The sequence below is a fragment of the Euleptes europaea genome, chromosome 11 (assembly GCF_029931775.1).
Source record: "Euleptes europaea isolate rEulEur1 chromosome 11, rEulEur1.hap1, whole genome shotgun sequence".
In the NCBI taxonomy this organism is placed as follows: Eukaryota; Metazoa; Chordata; class Lepidosauria; order Squamata; family Sphaerodactylidae; genus Euleptes; species Euleptes europaea.
In genome coordinates, this window is record NC_079322.1 from 6,142,474 (window position 1) to 6,157,403 (window position 14,930).

At 46.8% G+C, this 14,930-nt stretch overlaps 1 protein-coding gene across 3 annotated transcripts in view; it reads left to right on the forward strand.

Moving 5' to 3' along the window:
• Nucleotides 1-568: 568 nt before the first annotated feature.
• G3BP2 (G3BP stress granule assembly factor 2) overlaps nucleotides 569-14,930 on the forward strand; it is a 63,473-nt gene continuing 49,111 nt past the window's right edge. For all 3 annotated transcript variants that reach the window (XM_056857295.1, XM_056857296.1, XM_056857297.1), the window contains exons 1-2: nucleotides 569-679; nucleotides 14,562-14,643. In XM_056857295.1, the coding sequence (XP_056713273.1) occupies nucleotides 585-679; nucleotides 14,562-14,643 (177 nt within the window). In that variant the 5' untranslated portion in view covers nucleotides 569-584. The remainder of the gene's footprint in view (nucleotides 680-14,561; nucleotides 14,644-14,930) is intronic.

Sequence of the window (14,930 nt, forward strand, 5' to 3'; positions counted from 1 at the left end):
CGGATCTCTGCCATCTGGAGATCAGTGGTAGTTCTGGGAGATCTCCGGGCCCCACCTGGAGGTTGACATCCCTAATGCAGAGAGCTCTTTTGCTTTTCAGTCACCTTTGTTCAAAGCCTGATAAGCATGGGGTTTGGTCTCCTAAAGTTCCGGTCTTTCGTGGTGAACCTTGCAGAGCCATCTCCTGCAGAACAAACTGAAGCCTGTCTTCTGGATTTAACAGAGTAGCAAGGGTCAAGGTGTGGAAAAACTACCAGGGAAACTCATGGAAACTTCATTTTTTCAGTGTAACCTTATTGAAATATTTCCTCACATAGAAAAATATCCTGAAATTCCCCATTGGTCCTGCTTTGTTGTTCAAACTGCATTTCTGTAGTTTGTTTCATAAAATATCCCTAAATGTGTTTAGGAGGTGTCTTAAATTGTTCTGTTTCAGTTTTTAAAAATTGCAGATGAATGGAATAAATGTTTCATTCTTATAAAGTCCTATTGAGGTAAGGCTGGTCATGGTAAATTTCAAGCTTTTAAAATTGTCCCTTTTTTATTCTGTATTCTATAGCCTTTTGACACTGTGTACCAAAGAAATGGTGATGGAGAAGCCAAGTCCGCTGCTTGTGGGACGGGAGTTTGTGAGGCAGTACTATACCTTACTAAATAAAGCACCAGATTATTTGCACAGGTAACATGTAAAGATATACATGGCTTATGTGTTTTTGAATGACGTAGATAGTTAATCTATTTTCTTATAACCAGGCAAAAGTGGCTACTTAGATGATTTTCTTTTGTACCAATGAAATCCATTTCTGCAGTAGTGTATACAAATAAAGCATGTTCCGTAAATGTACCTTTACATAGTCTGGTGATAGCATTCGGACCATATTTGTAACGGAGGTGTTAATTTAAAGGTGAGCTGAGGTGTGACCATTGAAGTGCAGGGAACAGCTGAACGGTAGAAATTGTGGGTCTTATGGAAAAGGGCAAAGCATGAATGGAGCTCCTGCTGATGGAATGAAGTCCTACCTGGCTATCCTACCCGGCTATCAGCCAAACATGTTTTTGGAAATGCAGGCTAGAAACTGCTGCAGGTTGATGAAAATCGAGGGGTCTCTACATTTGGTTTTCTCCATAGATTATATTTATGTTGAGCCTGAAGAAAGACTGGGACATTTTTTAGAACCAAGCTTTAATAGTACTTTATGAGTGTGGACAAAAACTGCTGTTTGCTGTTCTGCCAAACTTTCAGAACAGCAAGCTTTACAAACTCTGGTACATGCTGTTCCTGAGGAGTGAGTTAAAGTTGTTAGGATGACTTGTGAGATTCCTTTGCCTAATGGGGCAGCATTTAGCCCTCATGATAATAGAGGAAAAGCTAACAATCATGCAGTACTTTTTTAAATGATCACTCAAAATATCACAAAAAAAGCATGACGAGTCCCCCAGCACTCTTCACTGGGCTGGGTATTCAAAATGAAAGCACAAAAAGGTGAAGAGGAGGGTAAATATTTCAGTAGAAGAAGCCCCCAAGGCTGTATCGATTCTTGAAAGGAGTATGAGGGTGTCTTGTAGCATTAATTGGTGATGGATGGAAAATAGGCTTCAAAATACGCAAATACTTGGGACAGAAACAAGAGAAAGAAAGGGAGCCCACTTATCCCTTTGAGAACATAAAAGCTAGCCTGGGATGTCTCTCCACACAAGAGTTGTCCCTCTCTTAGGAAAGCAAATAGGTTACCTCACATTCAGAACAGCAGAAAAGATTGATTTATCATGTTTGGGAAGTTCCTTCAACAGTGGTAACCACTTAATGATGACTGGAATGAGTAATAAAGTAGGTAACGTACAAAAGGAGCCATTGTCGATATTACACAACGTCGATATTATACAACATAAAGAATCTAGGGATTCATAATCTGGCCTTTCTACGATTAAAGGATAGCAGTGTTTTGTAAGTCTTGGTATAGTATAATGTGTTTATTTCATACGTTATTAAGGTCATAGTAGTATAAGATGCGAGCATGTACTTGAATTCTGTTTTTATACAGTGTTTTGTACTCTTAAAACATGCACAGGTGCTCCATAAGGCAAGACGATGGGAAGAGAGGGTTTTAAGTCATTTTGGGTTGGAAAATGGTGTATGGGTGTGTGTGTGGGGAAGTTAAGGCCCTTCTTACTTGAGTTCAGATCCAAACTGGGCCCATGCACACTTGGGAATTTTGTTCCAAGCACTGAATTTTCAGAGTGCCTGTGGTCAACAGGGCCAGAGTAGATATATGGGAAAATACAAGGACTTTGTAACGTGTCAAATGACTGTTTTTAGAACTGGTAATACATGTCCTATGGCCCATCACAGCTACTTAACTTTGCTGTCTAATTAACAAAAATACCGTGTTTTTAGAATACAGCCATAATAGGAGCCAATAGTCAAATCCTCATCAGTCTTGAAATGCAAAAATAAAGACTGAACTGCAAATGGGATGCAGTTTATTTTAACTGTCAGGTGGTGAGGGTGGAGTTTAAAAGCTGATTATGTGTAAAAGGGGGCAGTTGGTGAAAATGTGAATAGTTTATTTATTTACTTTGTAGCCATCTTTCTCACTGAAACTCAAGGCAGATTATGCACTATACTGTAAAATCATGAATTCAAATAGCATGAGATCTCTAATAAGTAATGCAATGGGACTGGGATTACAACATTAGAAACAGTGCAAAAGAATATCAGATGTGATGTGTCAAACAAGGCATAACATGGAATTACAGAAGTAAAAAAACAATGTAGTAAGAGCAGGGTAGCACATACAAACAACAGGTAACGTACCAAAAGCCAGGGGTCCCCAGTATGTTGCCCTTGAGTTCTGAGGGACTCACCTAGTACAAAGTAGGCAGGGCCAGGTGGGGCTTTAGCCCAGTGAAACTTCTAATTGGCTATAGAAGATTTATTTGACACTGCAAGTTCTTAAAAACATTGCTTTGGCAGCACAAGGATCTTCACTTTGTGACTGAAAGTAAGCTGCAGCATCCATGTTGTGGCTGGCTGTGCCTTCTGAAGCAGCCATTTTGTGGCTGTACCCATCACACTGAGTCAGAATTCCAAAGGCACCTGCAGGCCCAAAAATGTTGGGGACCCCAATACTGTCATAAACAGTAACAGGTATACTGAGGTGGAAAAAAGTGTTTGTGTTGAAAACCCAAGGATCAAAGAAAATCCCAACAGCCTTTTGTGGGGTTCAGGACTATATAGTAACCCCCAAGGGCTTCCTTTCAGTTCTTCCTCAGCATAATTCATGACCCTAAGGATCCTAACTGTATGGTGCATCTCAGGTGTGTCGTCCCACACACTGCAGTATAATTTGTGTGCTGTTTAGCCTGTACAGTTTGATCAGAATTTACCCCGTACTCCCCTCAGTAGTTGAACTGTGCCCAGGGTCTAAGTCAAGGTAAATGAGAGTGGGCAGCAGTGGCTCAAGATAAGGGAAGTGTTCTGATGGTGACTTTGGTTTTAAAGAGTCATCTGCTCATGTCTCAGGTCACCAGGAATGTATCAGGTGGTTGAGCGAGTGTTGCTGGTGTTTCAGCTTCTGCCATCAAGTCACAGCTGACTTACTGCGACCCCGGAGGGTTTTCAAGGCAAGAGACTTTCAGTGGTGGTTTGCCTCTGCGTAGCAACCCAGACTTTCCTCGGTGGTCTCCCATGCAAGTGCTAACCAGGGCTGATGCTGTTTAGCTTCCAAAATCTGACGAAATCGGGCTAGTGTAGGCCATACCATTACTCCATGAGCAGGCTCTCAGACCAGTGCTTAAGAACATAGCTCTGGGATCTAGGGTTGTCAGCTCTGGGTTGGGAAATTCCTCGAGATTTCACAGGGAAGCTTGGGAAGGGTGGGGGTGTACGAGGGACCTTTGTGGGGTATCCTGCCATAGAGTCCACCCTTCCAAAGCAACCATTTTCTCCAGGGGAACTGATCTTTGTAATCTGGAAGTCTGTAATTCTGGGAGGTCTCCAGGCCCCACCTGGAGGTTGGCAACCCTACTGGGATCCCTTCACCAATCCCCAGAAGGGCTATGCATCCCTTTTATTTTATTTCTTAATTTGGCTTTTACCAAAGTCTGGAATAGTAGATTAGAATGTATTTCTCTAATCTGGGAGCAGAAGGGAAACATAACATACCACTTGAGAGAGAGGACGTAATGCAATTATCCTTATGTTTGGTATCATAAAATGGATGCAGAATTTGGTGGGGGGAGATCCCTTTGCAACAGTGGGAGATGCTATGGACACAGGCAATTAAAAATATTGTCGAAGGCTTTCACGGTCAGAGTTCATTGGTTCTTGTAGGTTATCCGGGCTGTGTAACTGTGGTCTTGGTATTTTCTTTCCTGATGTTTCGCCAGCAGCTGTGGCAGGCATCTTCAGAGGAGTAACACTGAAGAACAGTATTACTCCTCTGAAGATGCCTGCCACAGCTGCTGGCGAAACGTCAGGAAAGAAAATACCAAGACCACGGTTACACAGCCCGGATAACCTACAAGAACCAACAGGTGTCAGCCCTTGGCCCACAGAACCAGAAATCACCACAAAGTCGTATAGAGTCCAAACAGGTGGATTTTACTGATCAAATAGGCATACAGTGCAAACGAATAAAATGACAGCTATGAAAGGCTCACTAGCTGGGAGATATTATAAGGCAGGAAAGGCGGGAGATTACACGCAGGAGCTGAGTTCCCAGGCTTAGGCTTAGGCATGCGACCTTGGGGGGCAGACAATACAGCACAGAGACAGAGGCAATAACGAAACCGAGATAGCAGCCTGACATTCTGCTCCCCTCAAGGCCCCCTCCCAGTTCGCAAGGGGGCTGGCCTGTTCGGGTAAGCAATGTGAAAGGCGTCAATGAGGTCGGGGGCGGAGACATCCCGTGCGCGCACCCATTCGTCATAGGCAGGGGGGAAATGTTTCCAACGAACTAGATACTGGAGAGTACCATGGTGAATACGGGAGTCAAGGATCTTGGAGACTTCGAAGTGTTCTTCCCCCCCCACCATGATGGGTTGCGCAGGCGGTGGGTCCGGATGCCACCGTGGAGAAGCAACATGGGGTTTGAGGAGGCTTATGTGGAAAACAGGATGCACACGCCTCAAAGATTTGGGGAGAGCCAGTTCCACTGTGACAGGGTTTATGACCCGAGTAATGGGGAAAGGGCCAATGAATTTGGCGCTGAGTTTATGGCACGGTTGGGTGGACCGGAGGTTTTTGGTGGAAAGGTAAACCAAAGCACCCACTTGCAGATCACCCCCGGGGGAGCGATGTTTGTCAGCTTGCGCTTTGTATTTACGTTTGGCCCGGTCGAGGTTGCTAACGAGCCAGGGCCAAGTGGTACGGAGGGCGTGTGCCCAGGAGGCAATGTCGGGGTTCCCCTCCCCCTCTACATCATCTGTAGGAACGATGGGACTGAAATCTTGTCCATACACAGCAAAAAACGGGCTAAAACCTGTGGATTGATGCATGGCATTATTGTAGGCATATTCTGCTAAAGGTAGCAATTCCACCCAGTTATCCTGGTGGTAGTTAACATAACAACGCAAATAACATTCGAGTACAGCATTGACACGTTCAGTTTGACCATCAGTTTGAGGATGGTATGCACTAGACAATCCCTGTTCCACCCCCACCAACTTGAGGAAAGCTTTCCAAAACTTAGAAACGAAACCACTTCCGCGGTCACAAATTATTTTACGCGGAAACGAATGTAAACGAAATATATGCGTCACGAAGAGGCGGGCTAGTTTCTGAGCAGAGGGGATCCCTGCACATGGAATCAAATGTATTTGCTTAGAAAACAAATCAGTAACAACCCACAACACAGTTTTACCCCCACTGAGAGGGAGATCAGTCATGAAGTCCATAGCGATCACTTCCCAAGGTTTGCTGGGTGTTTCAAGAGGTTGTAGCAGTCCCGGGGGTTTGCCCTGCGATCGTTTCGCAGCGGCACAAACGGGACAGCTGCGGATGAAGGAGTCAATGTCGGAACGCATTCCCCCCCACCAGAACTGTCTGCGCAATAAGTGAAGGGTCTTCAGAAACCCAAAGTGCCCAGCTGTTTTGGCTCCATGAGCTAAATGTAAAACGTCCTTCCGGAGAGCTTTGGGTACATACAATTTTGAGTCTTTGTACCAGGACCCCCCTTGTTCCAAAACACCAGGAGGTAGGGTATGAGCGGAACGTTCTAAAAGGCACTGGTCCCGAAGGACAGTTAAAAAGGATTCGGAGATGGGGAGTTTGGAGGGAGCCCCTCCGTCGGTTCTGGAGATCTGAGAAATAGTTATAGGGCTAGTGCTTACGTGTGGCGGCGCGCAGACTGCAGGCGGCTGAGCGGTCGGAGGGGTAGGAGGGGCGGGAACTCCGGTCTGTTGCGGTGGCGGCTGGGCAGCCGGTTGGGCTGGCGGAGCTTGCGAGGTGTGTTGATGCTGGGATCGGGTTTGCACAGCCAGCATAGGTAGGGCCCCACGTTGCATAGGGGTGAACAGAGAGTTGGTGGGTCTTTCGAGTTTTACCGGATATTGTGGTAAACGGGAGAGGGCATCCGCGAGAACGTTCTGCTTCCCAGGGACGTGCTTTAGGGTGAAACGGAACTGAGCAAAGAACTCCGCCCACCGTTGTTGTTTCGCCGATAGCTTATGGGACCCCGTGAGGGCAGCTAGATTTTTGTGATCGGTCCAAACTTCAAAGGGTATTTTAGACCCTTCCAAGAATTGCCGCCATAAAGTCAGTGCATGATGAACTGCAGAGGCCTCTTTCTCCCAGATGGGCCAGTTTAATTGAGCGTGCGCAAATTTTTTTGAAAAGTAAGCGCAAGGGTGAAGAAGACCGTCCGGTCCTTGCTGGAGGAGAGCCCCTCCCATGGCTACATCGGAAGCATCGACTTGCACAATGAACATTTGATTTGGGTCTGGGTGCCGTAGCACCGGCTCCGAAGTGAAGAGGCGTTTGAGGGCCAGAAAGGCGGCTTGGCATTGCTCAGTCCATAGGATCTTTGCGGAGGGCAAGGCAGCCGAGCTTACTTTTCCTTTAGTTTTCAGCAGGTCCGTAATGGGTAGAGCCACTTGGGCGAAGTTAGGGATGAATCCCCGATAGAAGTTTGCAAATCCCAGAAATTGCTGTACTTGCTTACGGTTGGTGGGGGGAGTCCAATCGAGGACGGCTTGGACTTTGGCGGGGTCCATGCGAAGACCTTGGTGGGAGATGATGTATCCCAAAAACGTGAGTTTGCTTTGGTGAAATTCACACTTAGCTAGTTTAGCGAACAGTTGATGGTTACGCAGGCGTTGTAGAACTTCTCTGACCAGAGTCACATGCTCGTCCATAGTTTTCGAATAAATGAGAATGTCATCTAAGTAGACTACCACCCCACGATATAGAAGGTCATGTAGGATTTCATTGATGAGTTGCATGAAGACCCCCGGGGCCCCTTTTAATCCGAACGGCATTACAAGGAATTCATACATTCCGAAACAGCTAGAGAAGGCAGTGAGGTGTTCATCTCCTTCGCGGATACGGACTCGGTAGTAGGCTTCCACCAAGTCTAATTTAGAGAACACACGGCCTTCCTGTAATTGTCCCAAAATATCCGATATTAATGGGATAGGATAGGCGTTGGTCTGGGTAACCGCATTGAGCTTTCTGAAGTCAATGCACAGGCGAAGGTCGCCCTCTTTTTTCCGGACGAAAAACGCGGGGGCCGAGTTTGGGGCATTCGAAGGGCGAATGAACCCTCTGGCGAGGTTTTTGTCCAAAAAGTCCCGGAGGACAGTGCGCTCGGAAGCGCTCATAGGGTAAATCTTACTTTTGGTCAATGTGCAGTCCTTTACTACTTCAATCGCACAGTCTGAGGCCCGGTGGGGGGGGGGTAAGGCATCACATTCCTTAAGGTCGAAGACATCTTCAAAGTCCCGGTATACAGCGGGTAGAGCCGGTGGTACTGGGGCAGTAGAGGTTAACGCTGGAACGGGCGGAAATGGCAGAGCAAAGTTTTGCCGATGCTGGTCGCAGGTGGGACTAGCGAAAGAAATAGTGTTTGTTTCCCAATCAATACTGGGACTATGTCCTTTAATCCAGTTAATTCCCAAGACCACTTCAAATCGGATAGGGGCTATAGTGAAGTCTATTTGTTCCCAGTGGGAACCAATTCCCATTGCCACCCCTATGGTGCGATGATCAACTGGACCCCCCTGGAATTGGCTCCCGTCCATTTGAGCAAATTGGACGGGGGCGGGTAAAGCCTCTGAGTCGGCTCTGAGGGCAGCAAACGTGGCTTCGCTTATGAGAGTGCGACAGCAACCGGAGTCAATTAGTGCTTTGACGGAGATTTGTGGACCTCCGTTAAGTTGTTGTAAAACTGCATCTACGTAGACGGTGGAGTCCACTTCTTTGATTTTGGTAGGAGCATTCGGTTTGATAGGAAGATCCTGAGAGGTCTGTGGAGATGCTCCATTCACCACAGACCGGAGCCGTTTTTTGACAAGTCGAGGGGAGATTCCAGGTTTAAGGCTGGAGAAATCCAAGGGTTTTCCTCATCCGAAGAGGGAAAGCTGTCCCCCAATGGGGCACTTGTAATCCGAGACCCGGCGGGGTCGTTGGAAGCAGGCAGGGAGGCTGGGTCCCCGGCATGGAGTGCAGAGGGTGTGGGCCTTCCCGGAGCTGCGCTGCGGGTGGCCGCGGTGCCTCTGCGTGGTGGACGACCTCGGGTGCGGGTTGTCGTGCTGGGACGAAATAATTCCTGGCGGCGTGGGCAAACGGCTGCAAAGTGGCCCATTTCTCCGCATGTAAGACAGGCACCCCTCTGAAATCGGACTTCACGTTCCTGGAGCGGACGTGGGGGATTTCGTGGGACGAGCAGTGGTGCCTTGGGTTGAGGCTTTTGGGTGCCCTTCTCCTTGTGCTTTTGACGGACGAGAGAAATAAAGCGGCGGCGGCTTTCCACTTCCTCGGCTAATAGGATCCAGCCTTCGAGGGTATCGGGATCGCCCCGCATGTAAGACCAGTTCAGAATGTCAGGATGCAAGGCTTCCCTGAAATGATGGATTAGGGTGGTCTCGGGCCAACCTACAATTTTACTTGCCAGTCGCTGAAATTCATCGGCAAATTCCCGAACTGTAGCAGAGCCTTGTTTTAATTGTAAAAGTTCCGTTTTGGCTCTTTCTCCCAGGAAGGGGTCCTCAAACCTCCTTCTCAGGGCAGTCATGAAGTTGTTGAGGGAACGAATCGCACGAGAGCGGGTGTCAAACTGGAGGACCATCCAGTCAGCCGCTTTGCCTGTCAGGAGGGAAGCTACGTACCGCACCCGGCTATCTTCCGTGGGGAAAAGTTGACCTTGTTCTCGCATATAACTGTCCACTTGATGCAAGAAACAAGGCAAAGTCTCAAGAGATCCGTCATACGTAGTCCTCAATTTGAGTTGCTTCCAAGGGCCGGGCGCGGGCTGACCCGGTTGCACGGGTGGTCCGGGCGGAGGAGCAACAGGAGCTCCAGGAGGCAAGGGTGGAGCAGGCACATTAGCAGGTGGTTGCACGGGTGGTCGGAGCGGAGGAGCAACAGGAGCTCCAGGAGGTAAGGGTGGAGCAGGCACATTAGCGGGTGGTTGTACGGGTACCGCCTGACCCGGTATCGGAACGGGCTGTCTCTGAGCTATCAGGGTTTGTTGTAATTGCCTGTTCTCGTGAAGCATAAGTTCCATTACTTCTTGGAGTTGATCCACACGGTCGGAGAGCTCCCGATTCTGGGCTCGTAAAAGATGAACCTCCTCACTTGGGCCCCCAGTAAGATGAGGCTTACTGGTTCGGAAGCTCGTGGCCCATTGAGAGCTATCCCCATATAAATCCTCGTCTTCAGACTCATCTGAGTCTCGACGTCGGTCAGCCAAACGGCGTGCGCGTTGGGTCGTACGCGACGGGACAAACGCCGGGGAAAAGGTGAGACCTGATAGTCCCAGTACATAGTCCTTGGGGCGCGTGTCCACGTTCGCCTGATTCCTTGCTGCAGCCGCCCTGGCTGCTTCCGCCGCCTCTCTCTCTCTTGCGACCCTAGCCGCTTCGGCGGCTTGCTGATCCGCAAGAACTTTGGCGTTCTCAAGTCTTAGGGCAGCCTCTGCCGTAATGCGCGGCAAAAGTTCTGTCTCGAGGAGCAAGAGTATGGGGTCAGGTTCCCCGCCCAGCAGAGGTTGTACTCGAACCGCCAGTGCGGATGCCTCGGCTCCAAACGTCGGGGTCAAAACTTGAGCCAAGGTGGCTACCGGGGTGTCTTTTGTACATTCCACAAGGAGAAGAGCGGTGCTAATAGCGACTCGCTTGGCCTCAGCCTGGCAGCTGGCCGCATCCGGGATCAGGGAAAAACCTTCCGGTGGGGCTCCCGCCATGGTAGAAAGAGTTTGTCGAGAAATAAGATTATCCAGAAGTCCAGTTAATATTTGTAAATCCTCAGTCGCCAATCGGGCATCGTCCAGTAATTGATCCAAGTCCTGAAGATCTAAACGAGCATCAGTATCCTCCGATGTTAACATCCAGAGACGTCCTGTAAGAGATTGCCACTGCGCGTGTACCAGTCCCCTCAAGCGGCAAACCTCTCGGTTCGTCCGGAAAAGTTCAGCAATTAAGTCCTGTAACAGAGTAGGGTCCTCTGAGAAGGGCTCCAGGGTAGTAGATCACCTGGAGAGCTGCACAGCTCCCATCCAAGTGGCAGGCGAACCCCCCTGGGCTCCAGCCTGGCTAGGAGAACGGTGAAGATGTGAGATAGCTGTCATAATGTCAGCCCTTGGCCCACAGAACCAGAAATCACCACAAAGTCGTATAGAGTCCAAACAGGTGGATTTTACTGATCAAATAGGCATACAGTGCAAACGAATAAAATGACAGCTATGAAAGGCTCACTAGCTGGGAGATATTATAAGGCAGGAAAGGCGGGAGATTACACGCAGGAGCTGAGTTCCCAGGCTTAGGCTTAGGCATGCGACCTTGGGGGGCAGACAATACAGCACAGAGACAGAGGCAATAACGAAACCGAGATAGCAGCCTGACAACAGGCGATTAAGTTTACTGCATGTCAAGCTCTTGGAGAAAACTGGTATAAAATGTTTTTCCATTGGTATATTACACCTAAAAACATTCAAAAGAAAAATAAGGATAACAGCGGATATTGCTGGAAACGCAATGAGACTACGGGAACCTTCTTTCATGTCTGGTGGTCATGCAAGATCATGAAAAAACATTGGATTCAAGTTCATAGAGAAATGGAGACAATGTTAAAAATAAAGTTTGCTTTGGATCCTAAGTGTTTGCTACTTAGGATATCACCAGTAACATTGGAAAAGGCATCTGAGAAATTCCATTCCCAAGACTCCCCCCCCCCATTTTTTCCAATGAAAAATTTGGGGGAGAACTGAAAAAAACTCCCATGACCTCCCCCCCCTTTTAGGAGGAGTAAAATGTTTCGTGCCCTGACCTGGATGGCCTAGGATAGCCCAGTCTTGTCAGATCTTGGAAGCTCCCACACTTGCTGTTCTGCAAACTATGTAAAGCACAGTTGTTCAGAACAGCATTTTTTATATAGGGAGCTGGGCTGTATTGTTACCCAACTAGCCCAAATATGTATATACTTTGACCAAAGGAGGGTCAGAAGCCTATACACCATTGTGCTTAGAGCAAATATTATTGGGATCATATTGCCTGATGTATACCGAGGTCCAGAATTTTATCTAATGCTCATAAGGGTGTGCAGATTTTTTGAGTAAACAGACATTGGTTTAAATGTTAAGGATTTATTAAGAAAAGCAAAGGGGATTAGCAAAGTGAATACAAAGCTTGAAACATGCCATTACATCTCTAGCCTTGGTCCCTAGCGAGGCTAAAGCAGATAGGCAACTTATGAAAGGGGAGTTGCTTAGAAACATCTTTTGGTCTGTTAAGTGTAGCTCTGAAGGACTCAAAAGGCAGCAGTTGAGGTTCCCGGGAAGAAAGCTCGTGGGCTTCTGTTGGCTGCCTTTAGGGTAAGGGTGTCAAATTCATTTGTTATGAGTGCTGGATATGACATAAATGTTACTTGGTCAGGCTGGGCCATGCATGCCATAAAATTTAATGCCAGGTACTGGAGATACAAACTTTCTAGAAAACAGAGGTGAAGAAGAGTTGGTTTTTATATGCCCTAGGGCATATATGCCCCGCAACAGACATCCTGTGAGGTAGGTGGGGCTGAGAGGGCTCTAAGAATGCTGTAACTAGCCCAAGGTCACCCAGCTGACTTCATGTGGATGTGGAGGAATGGGGAAACCAACCCGGTTCACCAGATTAGCATCCACCTCTCATGTGGAGGAGTGGGGAATCAAATCCAGTTCTCCAGATCAGAGTCTACCACTCCAAACCACTGCTCTGAACCACCACACCACACTGGCACCAATTAATGATATCATTTTTTACTTGTTTTTGTTTTTACTTAAAATACAAACATGCTTAAAACAATAACTGTTTTACAGTATTTTGTTTTATTTAACAGTCTTTGATCATTGTCACCTCGGGAGCAGGGGGCTGCCCCAGCTGGCTCGTGGGCCAGATAAGAGCTCTCAAGGGGACGGATCCGGCCCCTGAGCCTTATGTTTGATACCCCTGCTCTAGTGGGAATGAACATTTGAAATAGTTTGTTCTGGTGTGGGTGTGTGTCTGGCTATCAACTGTTTGTGTGTTATGTGCCATCAAGTCTCTTCCAACTGAAGGTGAGCCTATGAATCAGTGTCTTCCAAAACTTTCAAGGACTTCAGAATAATTTATGCGCAGTGCATTTTTGATTAACCCTTTTTCTCCTTTTCAGATATTTCTGTTGTCTCCTTTTTCTGATGGTTAGAAAAAAAAATTGTAACTCCTGTGCCTATATACTGGTACTGGCTTGGATTGTGTGTTTCTACAGGTGTGAGGACTTCTGTAGGCAGAATGTGCTTTTCCCACTTCACCCCTCCCACAGCAGCCTGAAATGCCCCAAAGTCCTGGCATCTAAGTTCTGACACTAGTCAGAATCCAAGCAACTATGGGCGCTCCCCCCCCTTGATCAGTAAAGCCAGTCACACTCCCTCCCTCCTGTGCTGTTACCTTTACTACACTACTGGACAGAAAGCACAGTCCTGTGCCTTTTGGCTTCCAGGCAAGATGTTTGTGCACTCCCCCTGGAAGTTTTGCTAACAGCATACAGGAAAGGAAGGGTGTGTGTAAGAGGGAGAAGGGGGGGTTAATGTAGGACTAAATTGTGGCTTGGTGTTGAGATTACTCGGTTCAGATAAGAGATGTGAAAGCCCGATGGACAATTGGAAATTTGGGGGAGTGCTGAAAAAAACTATGGAATATTTTCTCTTTTAAAAAGGTAAAGGTCCCCTGTGCAAGCACCGAGCCATTCCTGACCCATGGGGTGACGTCACATCCCGACATTTACTAGGCAGACTTTGTTTACGGGGTGGTTTGCCAATACCTTCCCCAGTCATCTTCCCTTTACCCCCAGCAAGCTGGGTACTCATTTTACCGACCTCGGAAGGATGGAAGGCTGAGTCAACCTTGAGCCAGCTACCTGAAACCAACTTCCGTCGGGATCAAACGCAGTTCGTGAGCAGAGCTTGGACTGCAGTACTGCAGCTTACCACTCTGCGCCACGGGGCTTCTCTTTTAGAAGGAGTTAAATGCTTTTAAAGACAAGCTGGGCATGCTGTAGACATAGACAGCTCTTAAATCCAAAATACATTTCTGCACCTAGAAGGATACCTAATCTTCACAAGGGCGGCATGCAGGGCTCTCATTACTTCTCAACAGTTAAATGCCTTCTCTTGTCCTTTTGACCAGATGTGGTCGACCTTTTCACCTTTCCCTCAGTCAGCTGTGACAGCTTTACCACTGACTTGGTAAAAAGGAGCTTATTGCCCTACCTTGCAGGGGAGAGGAAAAAAGATCAGAAGTAGGCGGGGCAGAAACTGCACCAAAAGTGCAGAAGAAAATTGAAAGTTTTTTTGAGAACAGATCTCTAACCAGATAGCAAAGTACACATGCTAAGATAGCGTAGGGTGCATCAGCTTGCAGTTTTATCTCAAGTATTGGGTATATTTTAAATTTTGCTTGTACAAAACTAAGGAATTTATAACTTTTAATACGATAAATATGACAAATATTGCTAAATAATTTATAAATGATTCATTTTATGTTGTTAAAGCAGTAAAGTTTGTTTAGGTTTGATAGGACAGTATTGCATTTATTTCAGTTTCACCCTAAATTTCCATTTTCTTCTTGAAAAATTGTAGACCTCTAGATTAAGATGAGCCAAAGGAAGGGAGTTTAAACAGGGAGTTTTGTTGAACCCTTCTTTTATTTATCTGCAGATTGGACAGTCTTATCTAGTACTTCAGTCTTGGGTCTTGACTACAGTATTTATTCCTTACAATGGTGTACAGTTAATCAGGAAACCAAATATTAAAGTTCATGTGTCAATTAAATTGCAAAAAATGTGTTTATGCATGACTTTTCTTAAACCCTGTGCTTGAATGTCTTTGCAGGTTTTATGGCAGGAATTCTTCTTATGTCCATGGAGGGCTGGACTCCAGTGGCAAACTCCAGGAAGCAGTGTATGGCCAGTCTGTACGTACCTAAAATTTACTATGTTATTCTGTTCTGATCTCCAATCTCTGAGCATTAGCTTGATCTTGACTTTTCACTTTTAAAAATAAACCAGGGAAACTTGTGCGAGGCTTTCCCATCTATCTGACATGTTTCTGTCCATTAGGCATTTAGTTCTGTTGTTCATGCTTAAGGATATCTTTAACTTTTGCAGCTAACGTTCTGTTGTAGCCTCTTGAAGGTATTGCTAAATTAAATTCAACAGCCAGTTTTATGGCCCATTAGCCATAAAATTGCAGATTATCGAA